The 22,201-nt window shown below is 59.3% G+C and overlaps 1 protein-coding gene across 1 annotated transcript in view; it reads right to left on the bottom strand.

The window, feature by feature from the left end:
* Positions 1-22,201, bottom strand: part of DSCAML1 (DS cell adhesion molecule like 1) — a 242,116-nt gene that overhangs the window by 32,434 nt on the left and 187,481 nt on the right. The window contains 5 exon segments of the mRNA XM_056107577.1: positions 1,978-2,048; positions 3,992-4,159; positions 11,772-11,900; positions 12,182-12,278; positions 12,882-13,081. Of these exon segments, the coding sequence (XP_055963552.1) occupies positions 1,978-2,048; positions 3,992-4,159; positions 11,772-11,900; positions 12,182-12,278; positions 12,882-13,081 (665 nt within the window).

Genomic DNA, 22,201 nt, shown 5'->3' with positions numbered 1-22,201 from the left:
ATCTGGGAACTCCTGACCACACACACACACACACACACACACACACACACATGCACGCACGTGCGCACACACATGTCCGCGGGTGCAGGCGCCTGCATACTTATATGCATGTTTATCAAAAACTTCATTCCTCCATCCTTCCTTTTTCTTTCCATTTCCTTCTCTCACTGTCTGTTTCTCCCCAACAGGCGCATTTAGGATTTAAATCAATCTTAACAATATTTCTCTGAAGCATTAAGAAATCAATAGGGCTGATTGCAAATTTATGTCATAAAGCAGGGGTGATCCATCTCGTGGAAAGAGTCTTAAAATGAAGTGACTTATCTTTCAAGTGAATCTTTATTTTTCATTAATCTGTTTCTCGGTGCTAAAAAAAAATCCCCCGAGAAGTCAGTCCAAAATTTATTGACGGGCTGGTTCATTCTGAAGTTCTAACTTTCTAATCAATTTTATTTTTCATTATGAGACTTTGGAGAGATAAATCTGATTCTGAATTTTTATCGACCTCCGGGTCAGAGCTGGCTGTCGAGGGTCCTGCCTGCTACATACTCATCCATCCCCGCTGCCTCTGGCTTCCTCTGATGGGCCAGGAGCCGGGCTTTTGGAAGGGGATTCTGGGTTCCACTGCCCCTCTCTGAGCACTCTAGTGGGAGTCCAGAGGTGAGACTGGAGGGAAAATGAAGCTCTGGCCCCTCCTGGGGGCTGGTCTCAGGAAGGGTCCAGTACTAGGCCCTGCCCTGTCCCTGCTGGCCGTTCCTGGGGAGGGAGAAAGCCAGCCCTGTTGGGGTGCAGCTCTCTCTGTGCTGTCCTTGGGGTGATGATCCCCCTGGTCCTTCTGAGTCTCCCATTTCAAGGAGCCCAAAGGGAATATGAAAGCATTAGGGTTTAGTCCCCCATCCTGGGTCAGACAGAGAATGACTCTGACATTTGACCTGGATGCAGATGGGTGCAAACCCCACTGTGGGAAGTTCCAAGAAGACCCGAGCTGAGCTTTACAGAAACCTTCGGTCCCCAAACTCTGTGAGGGGCTGTGGTAGGGATGCAAGACTGGGTGCTGAGTCCTGCCCCATCACTGCTGACCGGGCCGGGGACATCACACGAGTGGCCTTCTCCAGGGGGCGAGGATATAAAAGATGTGACCGGACCACAGGAGCAGAGGGTGGGATCAGGTGGGGCGAGAAACACACAAAAGTGCGGGGAGGTGACTCCAAGCTCGACCCTGGGCACCAAATACTTCCAATCCCTGTCCCAGAATTGCTGAGTAGGCCTGGGGCCCCCCCAACCGCTGACCCAGGCACTGAGCTGTCTGGTCCCTTAACCAAGTACTGCAGGGAGCAGCCCTCAGCGCCCCCCACCCCACCCTCAGCTAATACAACAGCTACAAAGTAGAGAAAATGTAGCAAAGGAAAGAGAACGCGTTGGGGGGGCAGTGTGACCCACCAGATTCTAAAGCTATTAGCACCCCAGCAAAGGCCTGAGTTACCCCAGGGAAGCCCTTCCTGGCCTTGCTCAGGACGCACCAGAGGCAGGGAGGGAGGAGATTAGTTCTGTCTGTCCTCCATGGAGACCTGGTAGACCCCTGGCCATGGGTGGCTGAGACAATGGGCATGGTCTCCTCCTGCCGCCCAGTTCCCATTTCAGGCCAGGGTGAGGCCATCACCTCCCAGCCGCAGCCCATCACCTGGGGGTCCTTGACCTCTGTATCCATCAAACCCAACCCTGCCCCCCTCCACCATGTGGGGCCAGTGTGAGGAAAACCCCTCCTCTCCCCAGCATGACACGGGTCTCTGTCCCACCCTGGGACAGTGGCAGGCTGGGGGGCCACCTGCCTTTATGCCCCCTCGATTTCCACCCCTCCAGCTTCGCTAGATTAGCCAATGGGCATCAGAAATCAGAGGCCAGTGCATCCTGGGCCCTTTGATCCTGGACAGAGGAGGCAGGGAGGCATGTCAGATAACGGCCATGGAGCCCACTTACCTTCCAGGTCACCTGGATACTCTGTGACGTCACTGGCTGCAAGGTGACATCCATGGGGGGGCCATCAGGAGCTGAGGGGAGGTGGGGGAAACAAGATGAGAGAGAACAAGCAGCTCGTGTTCTCAGTGCCCTGGCCAGCTGTACTGGGCGGCATGAGATCTCAGCACGAGACTCTCAGAGAAGAGTCTTGTGTTCTTGTTTGGAACCTACTCAGCTGGCACATGTGGGTAAGAAGGACCAGCTCCTGGGGGAAGCAGAGAGCGTGCTTGGAGTCTCCAAGACCATCCCAGCCTCCACTGTCCATGCCCAGGAAATCAGGACATACTGACTGTTCCATGCCCAGGTCTGCAGACACAGCATGTGCAGGCGGGGGGGTGTGGAGGGACATAATTCAGTACTGATCCCCGGAGAGCAAATGGGCACAAGGCTGCAGCATTATTTTTCCTGTTTGACTTTTTTTTTTCTTTTTGGGTCACACCTGGCGATGCACAGGGGTTACTCCTGGCTCTGTACTCAGGAGTTACTCCTGACGCTGCTCAGGGGACCATATGGGATGCTGGGAATCGAACCCGGGTTGGCTGCACGCAAGGCAAATGCCTTACCCGCTGTGCTACCTCTCCAGTCCCCTTGACTAGAGGCTTGAGGGTGCATATAGGATGAGTACTCATGGTTTACACTTTTTTTTTTTTTTTTTTGCTTTTTGGGTCACACCCAGCAATGCTTGGGTTACTCCTGGCTCTGCACTCAGGAATTACTCCTGGAAGTGATCGGGAATCATATGGGATGCTGAAAATCAAACAGGGGTCGGCCGAATGCAAGGGAAACACCCTACCCGTTGTGCTATCGCTCGAGCCGCCCCAGTTTATACTGTCTTGACATACTCATGAGCCCAGTTACCAGCACAGACTCGCGGCCTCCAGCTGTATGCACCCCGACCTGCGTGCCCATGATTCCCCTGTGGTCAAATGGCCAAGCCACGCTGTGTGGGAGACAAGGCCCCATGGCCCTCACCGGGAAAAACAGCAGTCGGAGATGAGCTCAACCAGGAGCACGCCAAAGAAGACAAAGTGTCTTTTTCACTTGTTTTATATTTTTGGCCACCCCCCAGCAGTGCTTAGGCCTTAACTTCTGGCTTAGAGATCACGCCTGGTGCGTCCAGGGTGTTGGGGATGGAATCAGTTCAGCTGCATGCCAGGCAAGTGCCCGATTTGCTGTACTACCACTCCGGCCCCCAAAGTGCGACTTCTGGGCTGGAGTGATAGCACAGCGGGGAAGGTGTTTGCCTTGTATGCAGCTGACCCGGGTTCGATTCCCAGCATCCCACATGGTCCCCCGAGCACTGCCAGGAGCAATTCCTGAGTACATGAGCCAGTAGTGACTCCTGAGCATCACCGGGTGTGACCCAAAAAGAAAAAAAAACAAAAAACCAACAAAGTAGGACTTCCCCCAAAGTGGGACTTCTCAATGCCTCCCACTGGACAGAGAGCAAAACATACTTGTGTTGGCCAAGGCCAAGGTGGGGGGATTCAAGAAAGCAAGAGCACTGGACCCAGGCCCCTTCAGGGGGTCCCAGTAGCACAGATGCTTCTGGTGTCCTCGCCAACTCGTGCTGGCCACCCTCACCTCCGGGTCAGCTTGTGCTCTAGTTTCCAATCTTTACTGTTTTTCTTTTGTTTTGTTTTGTTGTTGTTGTTTTAATACTGCACCTCTGACAGTACAGAATTGTGTGAAGAGCTCATATTCCACAGAAGGAATAAAAGAAAATACTACCAAAGGAGTCTTGTCTAAAACTGCCACCACTGCCCTGGGCAGTGACACCCCATCTGTTCTAGCACCTCTGAGCTTTCCGGAGGGGCTGGTGCCAGGGGGTAGCACCTGCCTTTGGCCGAGACCCCCGGGGAAGTCCCAGATGACCCTGGCTTGGAGGGTAACCACGCGGGGGGGGTCTCCCTCCCCTTGGACCCTGCCAGCCTCCACCCCCCGCCCCCCACTCCGCTCCCTTCCAGGTGCTCACCTGCCTCCTCCGTGCTGACGGTGAGCTCCTTGCTCGGCTCGCTGCGGCCGATCTTGTTGAAGGAGTACATGCGGATGCTGTACACGGACGCCGGGTGCAAGTCCACGATGTTGGCCTGGTTGATGGTGGGGGAGATGTTGCGCGTGGACTGCTTGAAGTCCCAGGAATCTGCAGTGAAGACAGTGCCCCGCCCTGCAAACCACTGCCGAGCCTGAGCCAGGCCCCGCCCCCACGCGCCGCCGCCCAACCACAGCGCCCCAGTCCCACCGGCCCCGCCCCCACGGAAAACACAGCCAATGGGGCTGCTGCTTGTTCTCCAGGGCCCCTCGCACGCTGCAGAACCAGTTTCCATCCCTGGCACCTGCTGGAGTGAGCACTGAGCCGGGAGTAAGGCTTAAGCACAGATGGCTGGGGGTCAAAACTCAAAAACCAACCAACCAACCCCGAAGAGACCCAGGGAATTCTTGGGAGGGGAGGGGCAAGTGACACTCGCCCTGAGTGTTTGGAGCGCCCCTCGCCCCAGATCTGGCCAAACTTGGGAGCTCCAGCCTCACATGGGTTCCACTGAGCTCTTCCTCAGGGCCCTCCCAGAATCATTGGGAATTCAGAGCTCCTGAACCCCGGACTGGCCGGAGCCCCCTCCCCTGGCCTGCTCTGGCTGTGAGCTGCCCTATCCACTATGGGCCACACACCCCTTGATCCTGGCCCCTTCCTCCCTCCCTCCACGTGGGAGTGTGGTGGTCCTCAGCGGGCCTGAAGACCAAGACCCAGAGACACCTGCCTACCCCTGCCTTCCTCGTACCAGCAGGACATAAATCTCTGGCTCTTGAGGGTCCGAAATGTTCCTGTTCTACCAGGGGACACTAACAGCCCCTCCCAGGGAAATGTTCAGAAAAGCTGCAGAAGGTGCAGAAGGTGATGAGAACCCAGACCCTGTAAAGGTCACGCAGGGCTATCAGGACCGTACTCCCTCCCCCTCCCCACATGGTTATCCCCAGGAAATCTGGTCACCCTGCTCTCCACCCACTGGGGGCACAGGGCCATGTGGCGTGGGGACGGTGACAGCAGCTTCAGTGGAGACCAGAACCCCTGACCAGGCTGCTGGTTCTTCACTTCAAGAAGAAAAGGAGAAGCAGAAAGCAAGCTTGGAGGGCGCCCACAAGTCTCCCCCCGCACGCCTCACTCCGCCATTCAGCCTCATTTCCATGCCACTAAACCCACAGAGAGGACCCTGAAGATCCTCAGTAGAAAAGATTAAATTGTATTCACTCCCGTTTAATCCCCAAATCGGGGAAGGAGGCTGGCGCCTTCTAGAAAGATTTGTAGGAAGACTTTTTCTTTCTTTTTTTCTTTTCTTTTTAAAGCTGCTGTCTGATCCATCGGGGCAATCGGTTCCCCAGGAAAGAGGACCCCTGTTCCCCAGTTCCCCAGATCCTGGGGTCTTGATGTTTTTTCAAAAACAGCCCTTTGAGCTGCGCCAGCCTCAGCCTCCCCGAAGGGCACGGGCCCAGCTCCCCATCTGCAGTTCCGCATTTAATTCTTCGGTTCCGGGAGCCAAAGTCACGCATGGCAGGCAGTGGCTGCTCCCACAACACATTATTTTCTCCTTGTCTTTTAAATCACCCGGGCCACCCGGAGTGCCACTTTGCGGCTGGCGGGCTGAGCCCGGGCTGCGTGCAGACACAGAGGCTCCTACCAGCTGGGGACACTGCCGGGTCCAGGAGAGACCGGGCTGACCTCGAGAGGGCAGGTGGAGGGGGGCAGCTGACAAGTGACCCTGGGTGGGTGCATGCAGGCCCCCCCCATGATCACGCGCCACGGTGTGGTCTAATAAGCGTGGGCAGAAAGAGCAGCCCCCCACCCCCCCAAACGTACCATGCCGCTCCCCCCTCCAGGATGTGCATACAATGATGGAGGCCAGAGAGAAGAGGTGCTGAGATCTGCCAGCCACTGGGGATGAGCCAGGTGGGCAAAACCGATTTCTCAGCAGGGTTCCCGCCTCTGGAAGCCCGCTTCCCCGGCTGAACGCTTTCTGGCTTCGCTCCAATCTCGCAGACCATTTCTTCCTTCTCTCCAGGTGCCTCCTCCCTCCCTCCTGCTCAAAGGGTTCCCCCCCACCCCGCCCAGGTTCTTCTCTCCCGCCTCACACTTTTCCCAGCCAGGCTCCGACGAGTTCCCTTTGGACACGGGCACTACCAGGTGTTTTGCAAATCCAGACCCTTGGAGCCAGCGGGTCTCCCCCTGGTTGTCCCCAAGTCACATTACGTTCCCCGTGTCCAGACTGATGTCTTCCCCATGCCCCCTGTATGCCCACCCTCTTCTCTGCTGGCAGCTCAGGCCAAAGGTGTTGGCATCCCGATTCTTCCCCTCTCTCCCCCTTTTGCCCCTGTCTCCTCCTCCCGTCTGACGCTCTGGTTCCAGAGTTTTTTTTTCTTTAGCTTTTTGGGTCATACCTGGTGATGCTCAGGGGTTGCTCCTGGCTCTGCACTCAGGAATCACTCCTGGCGGTGCTCAGGGGACCCTATGGGATGCTGGGAATCGAACCCGGGTTGGCTGCGTGCAAGGCAAACGCTCTACTCGCTGTGCTATTTATTGTCCAGCCTCTGGTTCCAGAGCTTCTGTAGCTCATCCATCCCTCTCTTTCATCCACATGCCAGGTCTAGCCTCTGGCACCCCTCACCTGGCTGGTATGGAACAGCTGAACCAGCTTTCACGTGGCCCTCCCCATGGCCCCCATGCCTTCTCCACACGGATCTGAGGTTCTCCCATAATGCCGAAGGTCTTGGCATGGTCCGTGTGCGTGTGACCCTCATGTGCATCCCGCACACAAAACTCCCCTGCGCACAGCATTTCTCAGCCTCTCTCAGGGCCCACAGCATGTGGCATAAGCGTCACTGCCGGGGCCCCCTCCCTGCTCGGTCCTTGTGCTTCCATGGTGCTCAGAGCCCCTCTTCCCTATGCTGTGACTTACGGGCCGGGTGGCACCCACACAGGGAGCAGCCCAGCCCTGTGATGGCAGGAGCCCGTCCCAGAGGCGGCACTTCCTGTGCCAGCGAGCACTGGGCACTTAAACCTGATGGTTAATTTGAGCTCAGAGCCACTTTTTTTTTCTTTTTGGGTCACACCCAGCGATGCTGGGGTTACTCCTGGTTCTGCACTCAGGAATTACTCCTGGCAGTGCTGGGGAGACGATATGGGATGTTGGAGATTGAACCCGGGTTGGCTGCGTGCAAGGCAAAACGGCCTACCCGCTGTACTATCACTCTGGCCCTCAAAACCACGTTTTGGCCTTAGCTTTGGGACTTCCTCTGTGTTGAGTCCTATACATCTTCCACCTAGTCCCTCTTGGCCTGACTCAGCTGTCAGTCACAAGACAATGGGGGCTGTCCTAGAAATCGACCCCCCTCTCCTTGCTTTTATGCTGCTTCTGCGGAGGATTTTTCAGGTGGACGTGACCGTGGGTTCCCAAATCACCTCTTGAGTCGGCACCAAATAGCCCTTGGCCCACCACCCTTGCAGGCTAACGTGCAGGAGTGAAATCTGACGGCATCGGGTGAATTTTCTAGACTTGCTCCCTGTGGCCCAGAGAACTGAAGTTTGGGGGAAGGCGGGGGGGTGTGGAGGGGGCAATCCTGGCTTCTTCCCTTCCAGCTTAGAGCACCAAGCTGGCGCAGGCGAATATTGTCTCTTTTAATATTCCCTTTCATACGAGCCCGGCTTAGCCAGATTAACATATTTCATTAAGGGTTCGCTCTGCCTTTCTTCATCAAAGGTTTGAGGATGCAAAGTGTTCTTCTTTAAAAAAAAATAAAGGCGCGGGGACCCCTGGGTGGGGAGTCTCGCCCCCCTTCCCCTGCTTGCTGGGAGCGGCCTGAGAGCCTTTGGGGTATTTTATTTTATTTTTTTCAGGAGCCCCTTTTGCTGTGGAGGGGAGCAGCTTGGAGCCCAGCCATGGCTGCAGCACGCAGCTTCCTGCCAATACCAGCTGTCTCCGAGGGTCCCACGGCTGCCGCATCAAGAAGAGATTCCCGGGGTCACACCCACTGGGCACCCTATCCCCGCACCGGTTCCCCTAAGCATCTGTACCCCGGCTCTCACCAACCACCGCACCACCCCGGGCTGGCACATGCCAGGGTGGCAGGCATCCCGGGCTCTGAGCTGCATCCCGGGCTCTGAGGTGTGATCTCCGGGTACCCTCCCTGCACTGGTCTGGGGGAGCCCGGAGTCTGCATTTTTAAAGCGGCGCAGCGCCGTCTGAGAGATTTGTGGGGACCGTGCTATTTATCATTCAGCATTCATGTATTATTACTCTGCTGCCTGGGGCCAGGAGGAGTGAGCGGGAGCGGATGGCTCCGAAAGGGCAGACGGCGTAATTTCCCTCGGAAAATTAGTACAAGGAGCAACATGGCGAACAACCTGGCAGAGACACAGTTGGGGCAAAGAGCGAGCGGGGTCAGGGAGCAGACGGTCCGGGCGGGCCAGGATGGGGGAGGAGGGGATGAGGAGGGGGCGCTTGGAGCGTCTGGATGGAGCAGGATTCCCGTGCGCGTCTCCACCACGCCAAGTGAGGCATCCGGTGCGGTCAGCCTTCCCACCGCACCCGGAAAGATGTGGGTGTCGGTCCATGTGCCACGTAAAGGGGGAGCACACAGGCTCCATCACTTGGCCAACCCCGCATCTTCCCCAACTGGGCAACGTCTCCCCCACGGGGGGGTGCTGCAGCGATGGGGTATGGTAGGTGGCAGGCTCGGTGAATCTGGGGGTGCTGGTTGGTTTACTTAAAGACTGTAGCGTTCCAGGAGGGGGGCGGTGGGTCAGATACATTTGGGACCCCCTGAAGCCCAATCTTCTGCTTTGACAATGGTATTGGTCTGCTGTGAGCAGGAAGGGGCACGTGACCGTGCAACCCCTCGCTGCCCCCACCCTCCTCCTTTCAGGACACCCACCCGCGCCCCGTGGACCCTGAGTCCAGCCTCACACAATCCAGTTTATGGCACATTCACGTGGCAAGACAGCACTGGGCATGCTTCCATGGGGAGGAGAGTACATACATGCATGTGTGCATGTTGCACGCGTGTGCTGTATGAGAGCATGTGTGTGCGTGTTGTACGTGTGTGCTGTGTGAGAGCATGTGGTATGTGCATGTATGCATGTGTGTGCATGTGGGTGCCCGCCTGTCTTTGCACCAGCCCCATGGGACGCTCCAAGGGCGAGCCTCTGTCTCCCGTTTCTTTTTCTCTCCCTTGACACATGGCTGTGCCCGACGCTGCAAACAGACAGACGGATCGTGCGTGTATTTATGCCGGCAGGTCCCGTGGGACCGTCAGCAGCTGCCGCTTGAGGGATTTGATTGAGAGAGGGGAGAGAAACTTACAGTGGCTAGCGGCGGTCACCCCCCCCCCCCACCCGCTAGAGCCTTTCTCTGCAATCCTCGAACCCAGGCACGAGACAAGTCAGGTGAGGCCACCCTTGTCCCCGGCTCCCAGGCAGGGCAGTGGCGCTGTGCTCACGCCCTGGCCCAACCCCTGCTCACACCCTGGGAGACTCCGTGCATGAGGCCAGCCTGGAGGGCCCTCCAGGTCCACCACCAAGGGCCACAGAGGGAGCGGCTGGCCCTCAGCGCTCCTGTCCCTGGGATTTATTTTCTGGGTGCAGAGTCGTGCACGAGGGTGAGTTAAGGGCTGGGCTCTGCTCCCTCCCTGCCCAGCCAGGCTGGACCCTGCTGGCCCTGGGCTGGGCTGCGGCAGTTCCTCCAACCAGCAGGAGCCAGAGTGGCAGGGGCAGGGGTGGGAGACAACGTGGCCATGCTCTGAAAAGCGCCTCTTGCCCGCAGCCTCTCCCTCCACACAGCTGCCCAGATGTGCGATGTTCTTACTTTGCCCGGCTGAGCAGGAGCCCCCAGGAAAGCTGTGCTCACACGAGCCCCAATGTGGTGTGTGTGTGTGTGTGCATGCAGGTGAGTGTGTGTCTGGCATGTGTGATTGTGTGTCTGTGTGCATGTGTGTGTCTGTGCACCTGTGTGTACATATGTGTGCCTGTGCGTGTGTGCCTGTGTGTGCGTGTGTTTGCATGTGTGTGCTTGTGCGTGTGTGCCTGTGTGTGCTTCTGTGTGTGTGTGCATGTGTGTGCCTGTGCGTGTGTGCATATGTGTGCCTGTGCGTGTGTGTGCCTGTGTGTGCATCTGTGTGTGTGTGTGTGTAGCACCCATGGGGCAGTGACTGGGAGCAGGGGGGAGGCTCTGGAGTTCTGGCACCCCCACTGTGCCCCGGACCCCTCTGCTCTCTCCCTGCAGGGGGGATGCAGTAGCCTCGCTCCCCCAGACACCCTCCTTCTTCCCCGACAATGGGCTCCTCCATATTCCCCAAGTCTTTGCGGGCCTCACAGAGGCTCTCAGCAGCTCTCAAGCTCTCAGCAACACTTGCTTCCTGCGCCCCCGTCAGGAGACCCCTCTGAGCCCCAGGACACTGTCCCATCCTACCCTGTGGGCTGGGCCCCTTTCAGGACCCGGCTCCCGGTAGTCACAATGCGCCTGCCGGGGACCAAAGAGGTCCCCCCTCCTGCATCCAGGGTGAAGTCTGGACCCCGACCCTTCTCCCCCACTAGACCGTGGGGAGCGCCTGATGTTGGAGAAGCCCAGGAAGAGGAGCGACGGACCCCCTACAGCCTGGCTGGCCACTCTGTCTCACTGGCTCCCAGTGCCAGGGGCCGGGGATGTGGGCTCCAAGGACAGCACCTGCCTTTGCGTGGCTGAGGTCCTGGGTTTGATTCCAGGCACTGTCCCTGCCCACCCAACAAAACCAACAGCTTTCTTGCTGCAGAGGTCCATCGTTGGCTTGTTCTGGAAACCAGCAGGGTGGGGCTCAGTCAGCTTGGGAATGAGACACCCGTCCACCAGCCAGGCACTGGGAGAAAGAGGGCAGGAGGTTCTGGAAGCTTCCAGGGAGCACAAGATAAGGAGGGAACTGAGATTCTGAGCTGCTTCCCGCAAACGAGTTGGGGGCTAGGAGAGGCCAGCAGGTCTGCGTTTTCCAGACCCCCCGTTTTTTGTGTAGTCTTCGACAATGATTGCAAAAGGCTCATGGACTTGATTTCAAAAGGCGTGAAAGAGGGCCGCGGACACAGCGCAGGGGGCCAAGTAGAGGCTGGGTGACACAAAGCCCCCTGAGCACCTCCAGAGCTCAATTCCCAGGAAAGTGCCTTCAGAGCATGGCTGGGTGTGGCCCTCAAACAAGCACAATCTATCCATGGGCCATAGATCTTGCCTGGCCACTGAAGCGCCGTCACCCTGGGCTTCTCCCAGGGGTCTCTCAGGGGAACCCACTGGGCTTCACTCAGTCTTGAGGCCAGAGTTGGAGCCCTTGGGGAGGCACAGGAAGGAGGAAACCCCCAGAGTAGCTTCCTAAGGGGGTCCATCCCCTGGGGGTCCATTCTCAGCAGCTTCAGGCCTCAGCGAGGACTCCACAGCCCTGAGCCTGGAGAGCACACGTCCCAGCCTGCCCTGGGCGGGCTCTAATCACCGACACCAGCATTCCCCCTGCCCCTTCCCCATCCCTGGCTCTGCAGCGCCTGAGCATGTGGGCATCAGCGGGAACCCAGACCCCATTTCCTGAGCTCAGGGAAGGAAGGGGCTGGCTCCCTCTGCCTGCCATTGGGATCCCTCCACCAACCCCCCTCGGTATCTAGCTGGACCCGGGACACCACTGGGGAAAAAGCAGGGACCCGTGCCCAGGTGGAGCTGTGACAGCCCAGGGCAGTGGGCGCGGGGCGCATGTGAACCCACCTGACTTGTTCTTGTACTCAATGTCAAAACCAGTGATGATGCTGTTCCCGTCGAAACGCTGCGTCCAGCGCAAGTTCATGCTCCGGGCCTTCACCTCCCGGATCTCCAGCTCCGGGGGGTCGGGGGGCTCTGGGGGGGGTAGCGGGAGGCCATGTGAGGGTGGCAGCAGGGAGCCTGGCCTCCAGGGGCTGGGGTCACCTGTGGACGCCCTCCCCCCCCCCGCCGGGGAGCTGCCTTGTCCTCTCTCTTCGGTGGGAGAAGACATGCCCCAGTTTTTCCGAGCTGGCCCTATCCTCCTGTCCTGAGCCTCCAGCAGCCAGGTGCTGGCTACCAACGCGGGGGGTGGGGGGCAGGTGAAGCTTTTGTGCTGGGGGTCAGCCCTGGAAGCACACACCTAGGGGGGCGCCTACCTTGGACGGTGAGCTGGATCAGGCCCCGATCCTCCCCGTAGGAGTTGATGGCATGGCAGCTGAAGAACACGGAATCCCCGCGGTCCGCCGGCTGGAGCTGGGGAAACACAGGGGGAGGGGAGGGAGGAGGGGAGACCTTTAGCGAGGCAGCGGGGTGGGGGGCTCTACCTGGGGGTGGGGGGCTGGTGAGTCCTGGGCCTTGTCAAAGGCTCTGCAGAGGCAGAAGGTAGAACAGTCCAGGTGGGAGCTAAGGGGTCCAAAGGGGGCTGAGAGGCCCGCAGTGGGGCTGCAGAGTCCAGAGGGTGCTGAGGGGGCTTCAGGGGGGATGAGGGGTCTGCAGGGGGCTGAGGGGTCTGCGGGGGGGGGCTGAGAGGTCTGTAGGGGGCTGAGGGGTCTGCAGGGGGCTGAGGGGTCTGCAGGGGCCTAAGGGGTCTGCAGGGGGGCTTCAGGGGTGCTGAGGGTCTGCAGGGGCCTGAAGGGTCTGCAGGGGGCTGAGTGGCCCACAGGAGAGCTGAGGGGTCCGGAGGAACTGAGCCCAGGCTCCCACTACTGAGTCAGGTGTTGACCGTGGCCATGAGAGGAGCAGCAAGGCTGGGCAGGCCCTGGGGAGGGGCACCAGGGCAGCGCCCCAGGGTCCTCATCGACTCCTGGGGCTGCCAAGGCTATGGCGGCTGGCACCCCCTTCCCAAGGCGGGCTCACCTTCAGCGTGGACACCACCTCGTCGCCATTGTCCTTGGTGGCAATGGCGTAGCGCATGACGCGGTCGGGGTCGATGACCGTGTCCCCCTTCTCCCAGCGGATGATGATGGGCCGCTCACCGCGCGCCGTGCAGTTCAGCTCCTTGGCCTGGCCCTTGATGGCGATGGTGGTGTTGGGATGGGACGTGATCATGGCCGGGACTGCAGGGGAGAGGGGGGACTGTGATCTGGGGGTCCCTGCCCGCCCCGTCCCCAGAGCAGGCTCCCCTGGGGGTGGTCTGTGGAGGGCCAAGGGCTGCCTGAAGCCCTGGTCTCCTGCTGTGCCCCTGACCAACAGTCCCTCCTCACCAGCTCCGAGACCCCAGGCCCTCGAGGGGACCCAGGTGGCCTTCCCTGGGTTTCTCAAGATGCGGGACATGGAGTGTGACCCAGGAACAAGGGCACGAGCAGCGTGGGTCACCACACTGCCCAGGGCCTACTGTCCACTGCCCTACTGCCCACTACTCTATTGCCCACCGCTCTATTTCCCACCACCTACTGTCCATCGCTTACTGACCCCAACTACTGTTCACCACCCTACTGCCCACCGCCTCCTGCCCACCACCCTTCCTGTCCACTGCCTTTCCCGTCCACTGCCCTTCCTGTCGCACGCTTTTCCTATGCTTCTGTTTGTTTAGTTCTGGTTTTTGGGCCACACCTGGTGGTGCTCAGGGTTTACTCCTGCTCCGTGCTCAGGGATCACTCCTGGTGGGCTAAAAGGGTCCTCTAGGATGTCGGGAATTGAACCTCAGTCCTCCTTCCCCCCGTCCTGTCTCTCTGTTGCCTCTCGGGGCTCTTTGTGAAGTGAGCACACATGTGAGCAGGTCTGCTCAGTGACCAGCGGGTCCCCACAGCCCACACCCCACAGTCCACAGCCCATAGCCCATGCCCCACAGCCTGCAACCCACAGCCCACGGTCCACGGCCCATGGCCCACGGCCCACAGCCCATGGCTCACGGCTGGGCTGTGGAAATTCATGGGCTGGATGGACCACCACACAGTGGGTGCTCGAACTGGTCATGGCTAAGTGTGGAATCTGAGCTAGAGGTTGGTGGGAAGCAAGAGGGGCTGCCCCCTCACCCACAACCCTAGAATGCCGCATGGGCTCCCCACAGCCTGGGGGTCTCTGGGTTCTATGGTCCGACCTGGCCCTACAGTCCCAGAGCTTTGAGTCTCTGGCTTTGCGCCCTCCGGGAGGCTGTGAAACCCGCAAAATGCAACAACGCTCCCTCGGCTGTTCCTCCTGGTCTCCCCACATCCCTCAGTCACACAGGTTCCCCACCTGCAGGATGGAGAGAACAAGCCAGAAGCCACCTAGGCACCATCAGGCTCTGTAGGCACTGGGGGAGGGGCTGGGGAATGGGGGAGGGGGCATGACTGCAAAAAGTCCAGGTCCCCCTCTCCCAAAATGGAGCCTCCCTGCCATTGTGAGAGTCTGCGCCAGGCTTGGGAGACACAGGGGACAGAGACAGGGTCCCAGCCTCCTCTGGGGAGCAGGAGAGGGAGAAAGAGAGAGAGAGGGGCGAGGGAGAGAGAGCACGCATGCGCAAGAGCGACATAAGAAGCGTGGGCGAGACCTCGGGAGCCGGTGTGGGGATGCCGGCCGGGGTCCCTGCAGCGACGCCCCCAGCAGCCTGCCTGCCATGCGTGGCTCGGTCCCAGGGGCAGCCCTGGCCCACACCCCCAGCCCCAGCTCGTCCAATAATGAAGCAGATAAATTTTATAATGCACGGCATTACACCAGCCGTATACAATAAAACACGCAAGACAAATAACGAGGTGCAAGTTATAATGAAGAAACGCCCGCAGTCAGAGACATCCGAGTATGAATTATTGACTAAGGTTTTACACTCTCAAGGATGTGCCGAGGACTGGTTTTCCATCAAGGATTTGCATAATTCACTCGGAGGAACCTGGGCGGAATATAGAGTGATGTTTCACACCAACAAGTCGGGGCGCACGGCCCAGCCCCGCCGCTGCTTCCTGGGGGCTGAGTGGGGACTGGGGCGGGGGGAGAGAGGCACACACGGGCACCCACGCCCCACTCAGTGTCAGCGATGGGGGTGCTGGGTACCCCGGAGGGGCAGAGCCCCAAGCTTTGGGCCGAGGCCACACAGGAGCAGAGAGACGCGGGCTTTGGGGGTGCGCAGAGAAAGAGGGTGTGGGGTGGAACCAGAACACAGGGCAAGGTAGGAAAGAAGGAAAGGAAATTCTTTTCTTTTTTCTTTTGGTGGGGGAACACACCCAGAGATGCTCAGGGCTTATTCCCGGCTCTGTGCTCAGGGATCAATCCTGGTGGTTCTCAAGGGACCATACGGGGGTGCGGGGGATCGAACTCGGATCGGCCCTGTGCAAAACAGCAATGAGAGAGAAAGAGAGAACAACAGAGAGAGCATAGCTCAAGAAATGCTGCTGGTTCTCCTGCTTCTCTCCTGTTCAAACATACACACACACACACACACACACACACACACACACACACTGCAAGCCTGGCGGTGCCAGGCCATGCCACAGACACAGAGTTCAAGAATCACAGAGTCGGCTCCGGTCACATTCAAGCTGACAGCCACAGAGCCTCATGGGCTCCGGAAACGTGGCAGGCTCAGCAGGGGTATGCCACGGGCCAGAGGCCTGACCGCCCGAGGGCGCCCACAGTAAACTGAACGTTTCAGCTCACCCTCATGAATCTCGTTGGGTCCTTGGGACGCTCAGATCTGGGACAAGGAAGAGTTTAGACTCCACCCGCAGCTAAGTTCGTTGGTGCGGCCTAACACCGGTATGGGGCTGCCCCAGACGCCAACTCACACACGAAGGCGCTGAGGGGCCCAGAGCAGGGGTGGGCCCAAGGTCATCCTCCTGGCAGACGGTTGGGTTGCTCAAAAGTGGACAGTGTGGCCGGAACAACAGCACAGCGGGGAGGGGCACTGGCCTTGCATGTCCCATACCGTGACCTGTTATGACGCTGTCACATCCTCACTGCAGACACTCACAGGTTCTGATGGTCACTGTGGGGCAGTGCCCAGTGAGGGGGACCTGCAGTCCTGCCGGACCTCTGTGCACCTTCCCCGCATATACACATATTCGCCCACCCACGCTCGTATTCACACTTGTACACACACACACTCACACATACAGACACTCATATATCCATACACATATATACAATGACATACATGCACACACACACATGCACACACTCACACATATAGATACTCACATATCCATACACACATGCACAATGACATGCATGCACATATGCACGTGCACACACACGTACAGATACTCACATATCCATACACACATATACAATGACATACATGCACACACGCACATGCACACACACACACAGCAGCACGTGGTCTCTTCTGCCCAGGACTGTGGCACACGCCACATCCAGCGGTGCCTGGCATTCTCTAGGCATGACTTCAGGGCACAGGAAGGGTCACTGTTCCTGACCCTCAGGATGAGGCGTCTCTTACCAAGCCCGGTGCCCTGATGCCTGGTGGGGGACGCTTCCCCTTTGGGCTAAGTGATCTCTCCGACCACGAGCAGCGCCTCGGAACATCAGCTGGCTGGGCCCCTAATTCTTCAAACGAAGAAGGGCGGGGGTGCCCGGGTGGCCCTTCTCCCCGTCTGCTGCCCAAGCTACCGTGTTGGCAAGGACTGTCCCCTGCTGCCATCTGTCAGCTGGCCCCGGCACGCACGGTCTCTGCATTGGGGAAGGGGCCGTGCCTGCAAAGCTGGGACTTCTCCGGGTGGGGAGGGCGGCCTCAGCTGGACAGGGCTTGGGGACTGCAGCTTTAGGGGTGCTGGTGAGGGACCCCGAGAAGGGAGGGCATGGCCCCCGGGAGGCTGATGGGGAATGGAATGACAAATGCTAATGGCAGCTGCAAAGGCAACTCTGTGCTCCAATAGGACACAGGAGGCTCTAATGAGCCTCTGTTCCACGCTCCTGCCGTGTAATTCAATTAACAGCCTGGGAAACCTAATTTCTTTTTACAAAGCGGGGCACAGGGGTGTGTGGGGGAGAGATTCTCCGGGGACCTGGGAACGGGGAGTGTCAGTCAGGGCGCGGGCATCGAGGAGACCCAAGTGAGTGAGTCACCTGCCCCACCCTCCTTCCGGCACAGTCCCTGGAGGTGGGGTGCCCCAGAGGACCCCTGGAGGCCTGGGGTGAACCCACCTGGCTGCCTTCTCTGCGTGTGTTTTTTTGGGGGTCTTTTGGGGCCACAGCCAGTGATTCTAGGGGTTATTCCTGGCTCTGCACTCAGGAATTACTCCTGGCAGTGCTTGGGGGACCATATGGGATGCCGGGGATCGAACCTGGATTGTCTGCTTGCAACGTAAACGCCCTCCCCGCTGTACTATCGCTCCGGCCCTGCCTTTTCTGTTGTTTGCACCACACCTAGGGGAGGCTCGATATTTGGGGGATCAGTGCTGGGGGGGTCACTCCCTGCTTTGCAGGGGCCATGCAGCTGGCGCCAGGGATTAATCGGGGTCTCCCCCAGCAGAGCAGATGCTCTGTCCCACGCCTTCACCTGGTCACTCATTGGCCTCCATTCAAGCCTCGCTGCTGTTTTTATTGGCGGAGGGGGGAGGGAGGGTCACACCTGGTGGTGCTCAGGGCTGACTCCTGGCTCTGTGCTCAGAGAGGGAGGGAGGGTCACTCCTGGTGGGGCAAAGGGACCATATGAGGTGCTGGGGATAGAATCAGGGTTGGCTGTGTGTGAGGCGAGTGCCCTACCGGCAATTCTCTCCTTCCGGCCCAAGTCCTGCTTCTTGGCCATAGGTGGCGACTCCACAGAGAGCCCCAAGACGGAATGTGGACACAGTGGGAGATTGGGCAGGTTATGTTTTCCTATTTGGGGATGGGGGGAAGGTAGACCTCCCAGCGGTTCTCTGAGGCCACCGTGATAATGACTCCTGGGTTGGGCCATTCAATGTTAGGGCCTGAGGGGAGGGGGCTGCTTGCCCTGTCACGCTGCGGCCACCAGGCCCACCACAGCAGACTCTTGGGCGACCACAGCCTCCTGCAGTGGTGCTCTGTCGCCCCAAGGGCTACACAGGCGATACTTGAGGGCCCTGCAGTGCCAGGGATGGACTCCTGCATCTCTCCAACCAGTAAAGTTATATCCGAACGAACGACAACCAAAACTTGTAACACTCCCCCCAGAATGGACCCGAGGCGTTCCTGGCTGTGCTGGCTCTGTGCTGCCTTTCTTAGGAGAGAAGGGGTCACCCGGGGGCTTTCGGGAAGCCCCCAGGTCAGAGCTAGCTCGACAGGCTCCGGCACACACTTCACATGCAGGAGGTCAGGTGATCCCTGGCACCATGGACAGGCCCCTGAGCACTGGCCGGGCCAATAGCAGCTCCTGAGCAATAGCAGGTGTGGCCCCAGAGGGGAAGCCAACCCTCACTCCTAGCGCTTGTCACCAGGCGTGGCCAAATAGGTCAACAACAGAGGCCAAAGGGTCTCCCTGGAACCACAGTGCGGGCACCAGGCTTCCCGGACTCTCCAGGGATTCGTCTGCCGGGACAGAGCTCCGGACTGTGGTTACTGTGTCAGTGCCCTGGCCAGCCTGGCCCGGCCCAGGACCAGGCCTGGCTCACCCGGGGGAAGGCGCCCAGAGGGCCAGAGCGGGCCACCTCCCGGCACCTCCATCTCCCCGCGGACGGCAGAGGAAATCCATTCCAGAGAAAAGACGGCTGTCACCATCCCATGACCGTCCCGTCTGTGCACCGACTCGCAGGCCAGCTCCTGTCCCCTGAGGTCCACCCGGACCAGCTGCTAGTTACATTTTAATTTGAAATGAGAGGCTGATAGACTTTAAAACACCCAGAGAGGTATCCGCTCCTTTCTCGCCTGTGGTAGCCGCAGGCCCCTGAGCACCACCCCAGGCTTGAAAATGAGCTTCGGGGAGCCCAGAGCCTGCCCCAGGGATCCTGACCTTTGCACCTGCCACCCCCACTTCTCTGGGGGCCCCAGCTCCTAGGCTTCTCCTCAAAGTCTGTGGCCAGGGCCTTCATTCTTGCCAGGGAGGTGCCCTGGGGACTGTCCCCCCCACTTCATGGCTCAGAGAGGCTCAGCATGTGTCTTAGGTCACACAGCTGGTGGGTGGCAGGAAGCAGACTGACCCACGGCCCTGGCTCCGTGTCCTCTGCTCTTAGCCTGGACTCTGCCCAGCCGGCGGGGGGGTGGGGGAGAGGGTGTGGATGGGTCCTGGGGGGAAGCAGGAGGGGACGAGCCAGCTAGCAGGGCCAGGGGGCGGGGCGGGGGGCGGGAGGGTCCGCCTGTCTGCACCCCCAAGTCTGCGCCTGGGGAGTGGAACTCAGCTGCTGTTTACGACAAGTCCCTAAGTGGCCAAGAAGAAAGCCGCGGCTCTGAATTCCCACAGGAGGAAGCCGTGTGTGTGTGTGTGTGTGTGCGAGCGTGCGCGCGTGTGTATGTGTGCGTGAGTGTGTATGTGTGCATGTGTATGCGTGTGTGTATGTGGGTATATGTGTGCATGTGTGTATGTAACATGTGTGTATGTGTGAATATGTGTGCGTGCCCACTTGTGTGTATGTATGTGTGTGTATGCATGTGTATGTGTGTGCATGTGTGTATATAAGTGTGCATGCGTGTGCATGTGTATGTATGTGTGTGCATGTGTGTGTATGCATATGTGTATGTGTGCATGTGTGCACGTGTATGGGGTGTGCAGTACTTGCAGGAAGTGGCACAGGACAGCCAGTGTGGCTGGGAGAGGCGGGCTGAGAGGGCGGAGAGGCGTGGGGAGGAAGCTTCGCCCCAAGGACACGGGGCAGCCTCTGAGTGAGCCCTCACTGCTGCGGGCACGCTGCCCTGTCTCTCTGGGTGCAGAATTCCTTTCTTCTGCCCTTTATTTTGTGCATGTGTGGGGACCTCCCAAAGCGGTGCCTGGAGACTCCAGGGCCCCCTAGGCTGGCGGGTCACTGCAGGCCATGCTGATATCTGCGTCACCCGGGATGACCTGGGTCAGCCCCGAGGGTGCTAGGACACCTTCAGGAGTGTCAGGTGGTGCGGGGGATGGAATCTAGGTCAGCCTCGTGCTGCCCGTGCCCCCTAACTCCTGACCTCATACTGCCTAACAGGGTTCTCCCCTCTCTCTGGCACCAGGGATCAAACCCGAGGCCCCCACTGCAAAGCTCTGAGCTCCAGTCCTTCAGCCATCTCTCCAGGCTCTCTTCCATTTCCTTTTTGTTTGTTTTTTTGGCCTCAGTCAGCAGTGCTTGGGGCTCTCTCCTGGTTCTGGGCTCAGGATTACTCCTGGAGGGCTTGGGGGACCATGCGGGGTGTCAGGGATGGAACCTGGCTAGCCACGTGTAAGACAAGCGCCCTCCCCACTGTGCTATCTCTCCAGCTCCAGAACTGGCTCCATGGTTCTAGGTTGGGGGAGAAGCAGGGTGGAAAGCCCCGTTTCCCCCTCAGCCTGCCCGTGCATCGGCACCTCGGGTCCCTCCCTGCCTCAAAGCTGTCAGGATGGAAGAAGGGTGGCAAGTGGGCTGGGGGCTCTTCCCCTTGGGTCCCAGGGGAGGCAACTGGACTCTCCAGGAAGCCCTCCATCTTGGAACACTCATCAGGAGCCTGCCTGAACACGTGTGCATGGACAGGAACCGGGAGGGCCTTCCCTGGTGGCGTCCTCGCCCTCGCCGAAGAGAAACCCCCTCTGTGGGAAGAACGGGCGAAACCCTTTGTTTTGGTGTGCGGATTACACGCATCCCTTAGAGGTGCGGGCGGGGCCCTCCCCCGCCCAGCCCACCTGCCCCCTCCACTCCCCAGGCTTATGGCTCCGCTCCTTGTTAACAAGATCCCGACAGGCACAGAGCCGTGTTTGGCAGTGGGAGATAAGCCGCCACAAAGGGACACTGTTGGCACGTGGGGCGGTGGGCCGTGGGGCCGTGGGGGGCAGCTCAGTCCACGCCGCGGCGCGGGGCTCCCCCAGGGAAGGCTGGCGGGGGGTGGGGGGGTGGGGGACGGCCGTCTGGTGCCCGCTCCCTTCCTACCGTCTGAAATCGGGGCTGTGGCATTGTTAATTCGATTACACCCACTCCGGCTTGTCTCCTCTGATTAGCCAAACTCCACCCAAAGCCTGAGATTAATTCAAATTGCAGGGCAGCAATCTGCCTGGGCACCGGGAGCGGGTGGGCAGTGCCCAGGGAGCTGGGGGCTCGGGGGCCGAACTGGCCACTGGCCATGTGGGGAGTGGGGGCTGCCGGGGTGAGTGGGGGGGGGGAGCAGGAGAACATCAGGCCCTCGGGGCAGAGGGCTGAAGACTTGGTGACGTGGTGGGTCCCAGCTGAGACTGGCATGCCACGCCTCGTTTCTCCCGCTACAAATTGGGGTGAGCCTATTCTCCAATCTGCTTGCCAAGGAGTCCAGCTTCCGGGGGGCGAGAGGGGGCACCATGTTCGCCCCTCCCTCTTCCTCCTTTTCCGGCTTTCACTCCCTGCACCCCCACTCCAGGATGCTAGAAAACACGAGTCCTAAAACAGTGAAGAGTCAGCAAAAGCTGTAAGATGCATGTGCCCTGGTCGTTCTCCATGAATCATGGCATGAACCACCCCCAACACGTATGCATTAGTCGGGGGGGCGGGGGATATGTCTGGGCCTATTATAGAGGTAACACTCAACAGTGAAGGCCCTGCCCACCACCACACCAGAATCCCCTGGGCGAGTAGAAGCAGCAGGGAATGCTGTTCCTCTGCTTAACTGGAAGCATTCAAGGGGGGGGGTCTGGCTGCAAGCACCCCAGCCTGGTGGTCTTCCACCTCTTGAGTCCCTGTGAGGCTGGTCCAGCCCGTGTGGTGCCAACTCTGCACGAAGAGGTGAACGGTGCTGAGCGGGGACTTTGCAGGGGGCCATGGCACTCCACCATGGCAGGGGGCACAGCCCGTGCAGATGGGCGTGGCTGGCCTGGGGGCCACCGGCCAGTCCCTGGGACCGCACGCTCCGGAGGGGCGAGGCTGCCCGCTGGGTTCCCACCAGGTAGGGGAGGGTGTGGGCGAGTAGAAAGGAGACGTCTCTGCTTCCAGAGTCTAGAGGATCTCACAGGCCTGGGCGCTTACTCTCCTGTCAACCCCCAGCACCACTCCAGCCTCTGAGTCACTCTTGGGGGCGCTTCTGGCATTTCTGTTTGTCTCTAAGACCCTGAGACATGGCTGGGGACTGGAGAAGGGGGTAGAGCACATGCATTGCCTGTGGGAGTCCTGGGTTTGGTCATGGAACTGCCCCAGTCCACGTGCCCCTAGGTACTGTTAACA

Source organism: Sorex fumeus, unplaced genomic scaffold (assembly GCF_029834395.1).
Source record: "Sorex fumeus unplaced genomic scaffold, SorFum_2.1 ptg000169l, whole genome shotgun sequence".
Taxonomy (NCBI): Eukaryota; Metazoa; Chordata; class Mammalia; order Eulipotyphla; family Soricidae; genus Sorex; species Sorex fumeus.
The sequence above is the reverse complement of the archived record's forward strand: the minus strand, read 5'-3'. Positions and strand labels throughout refer to the sequence as shown.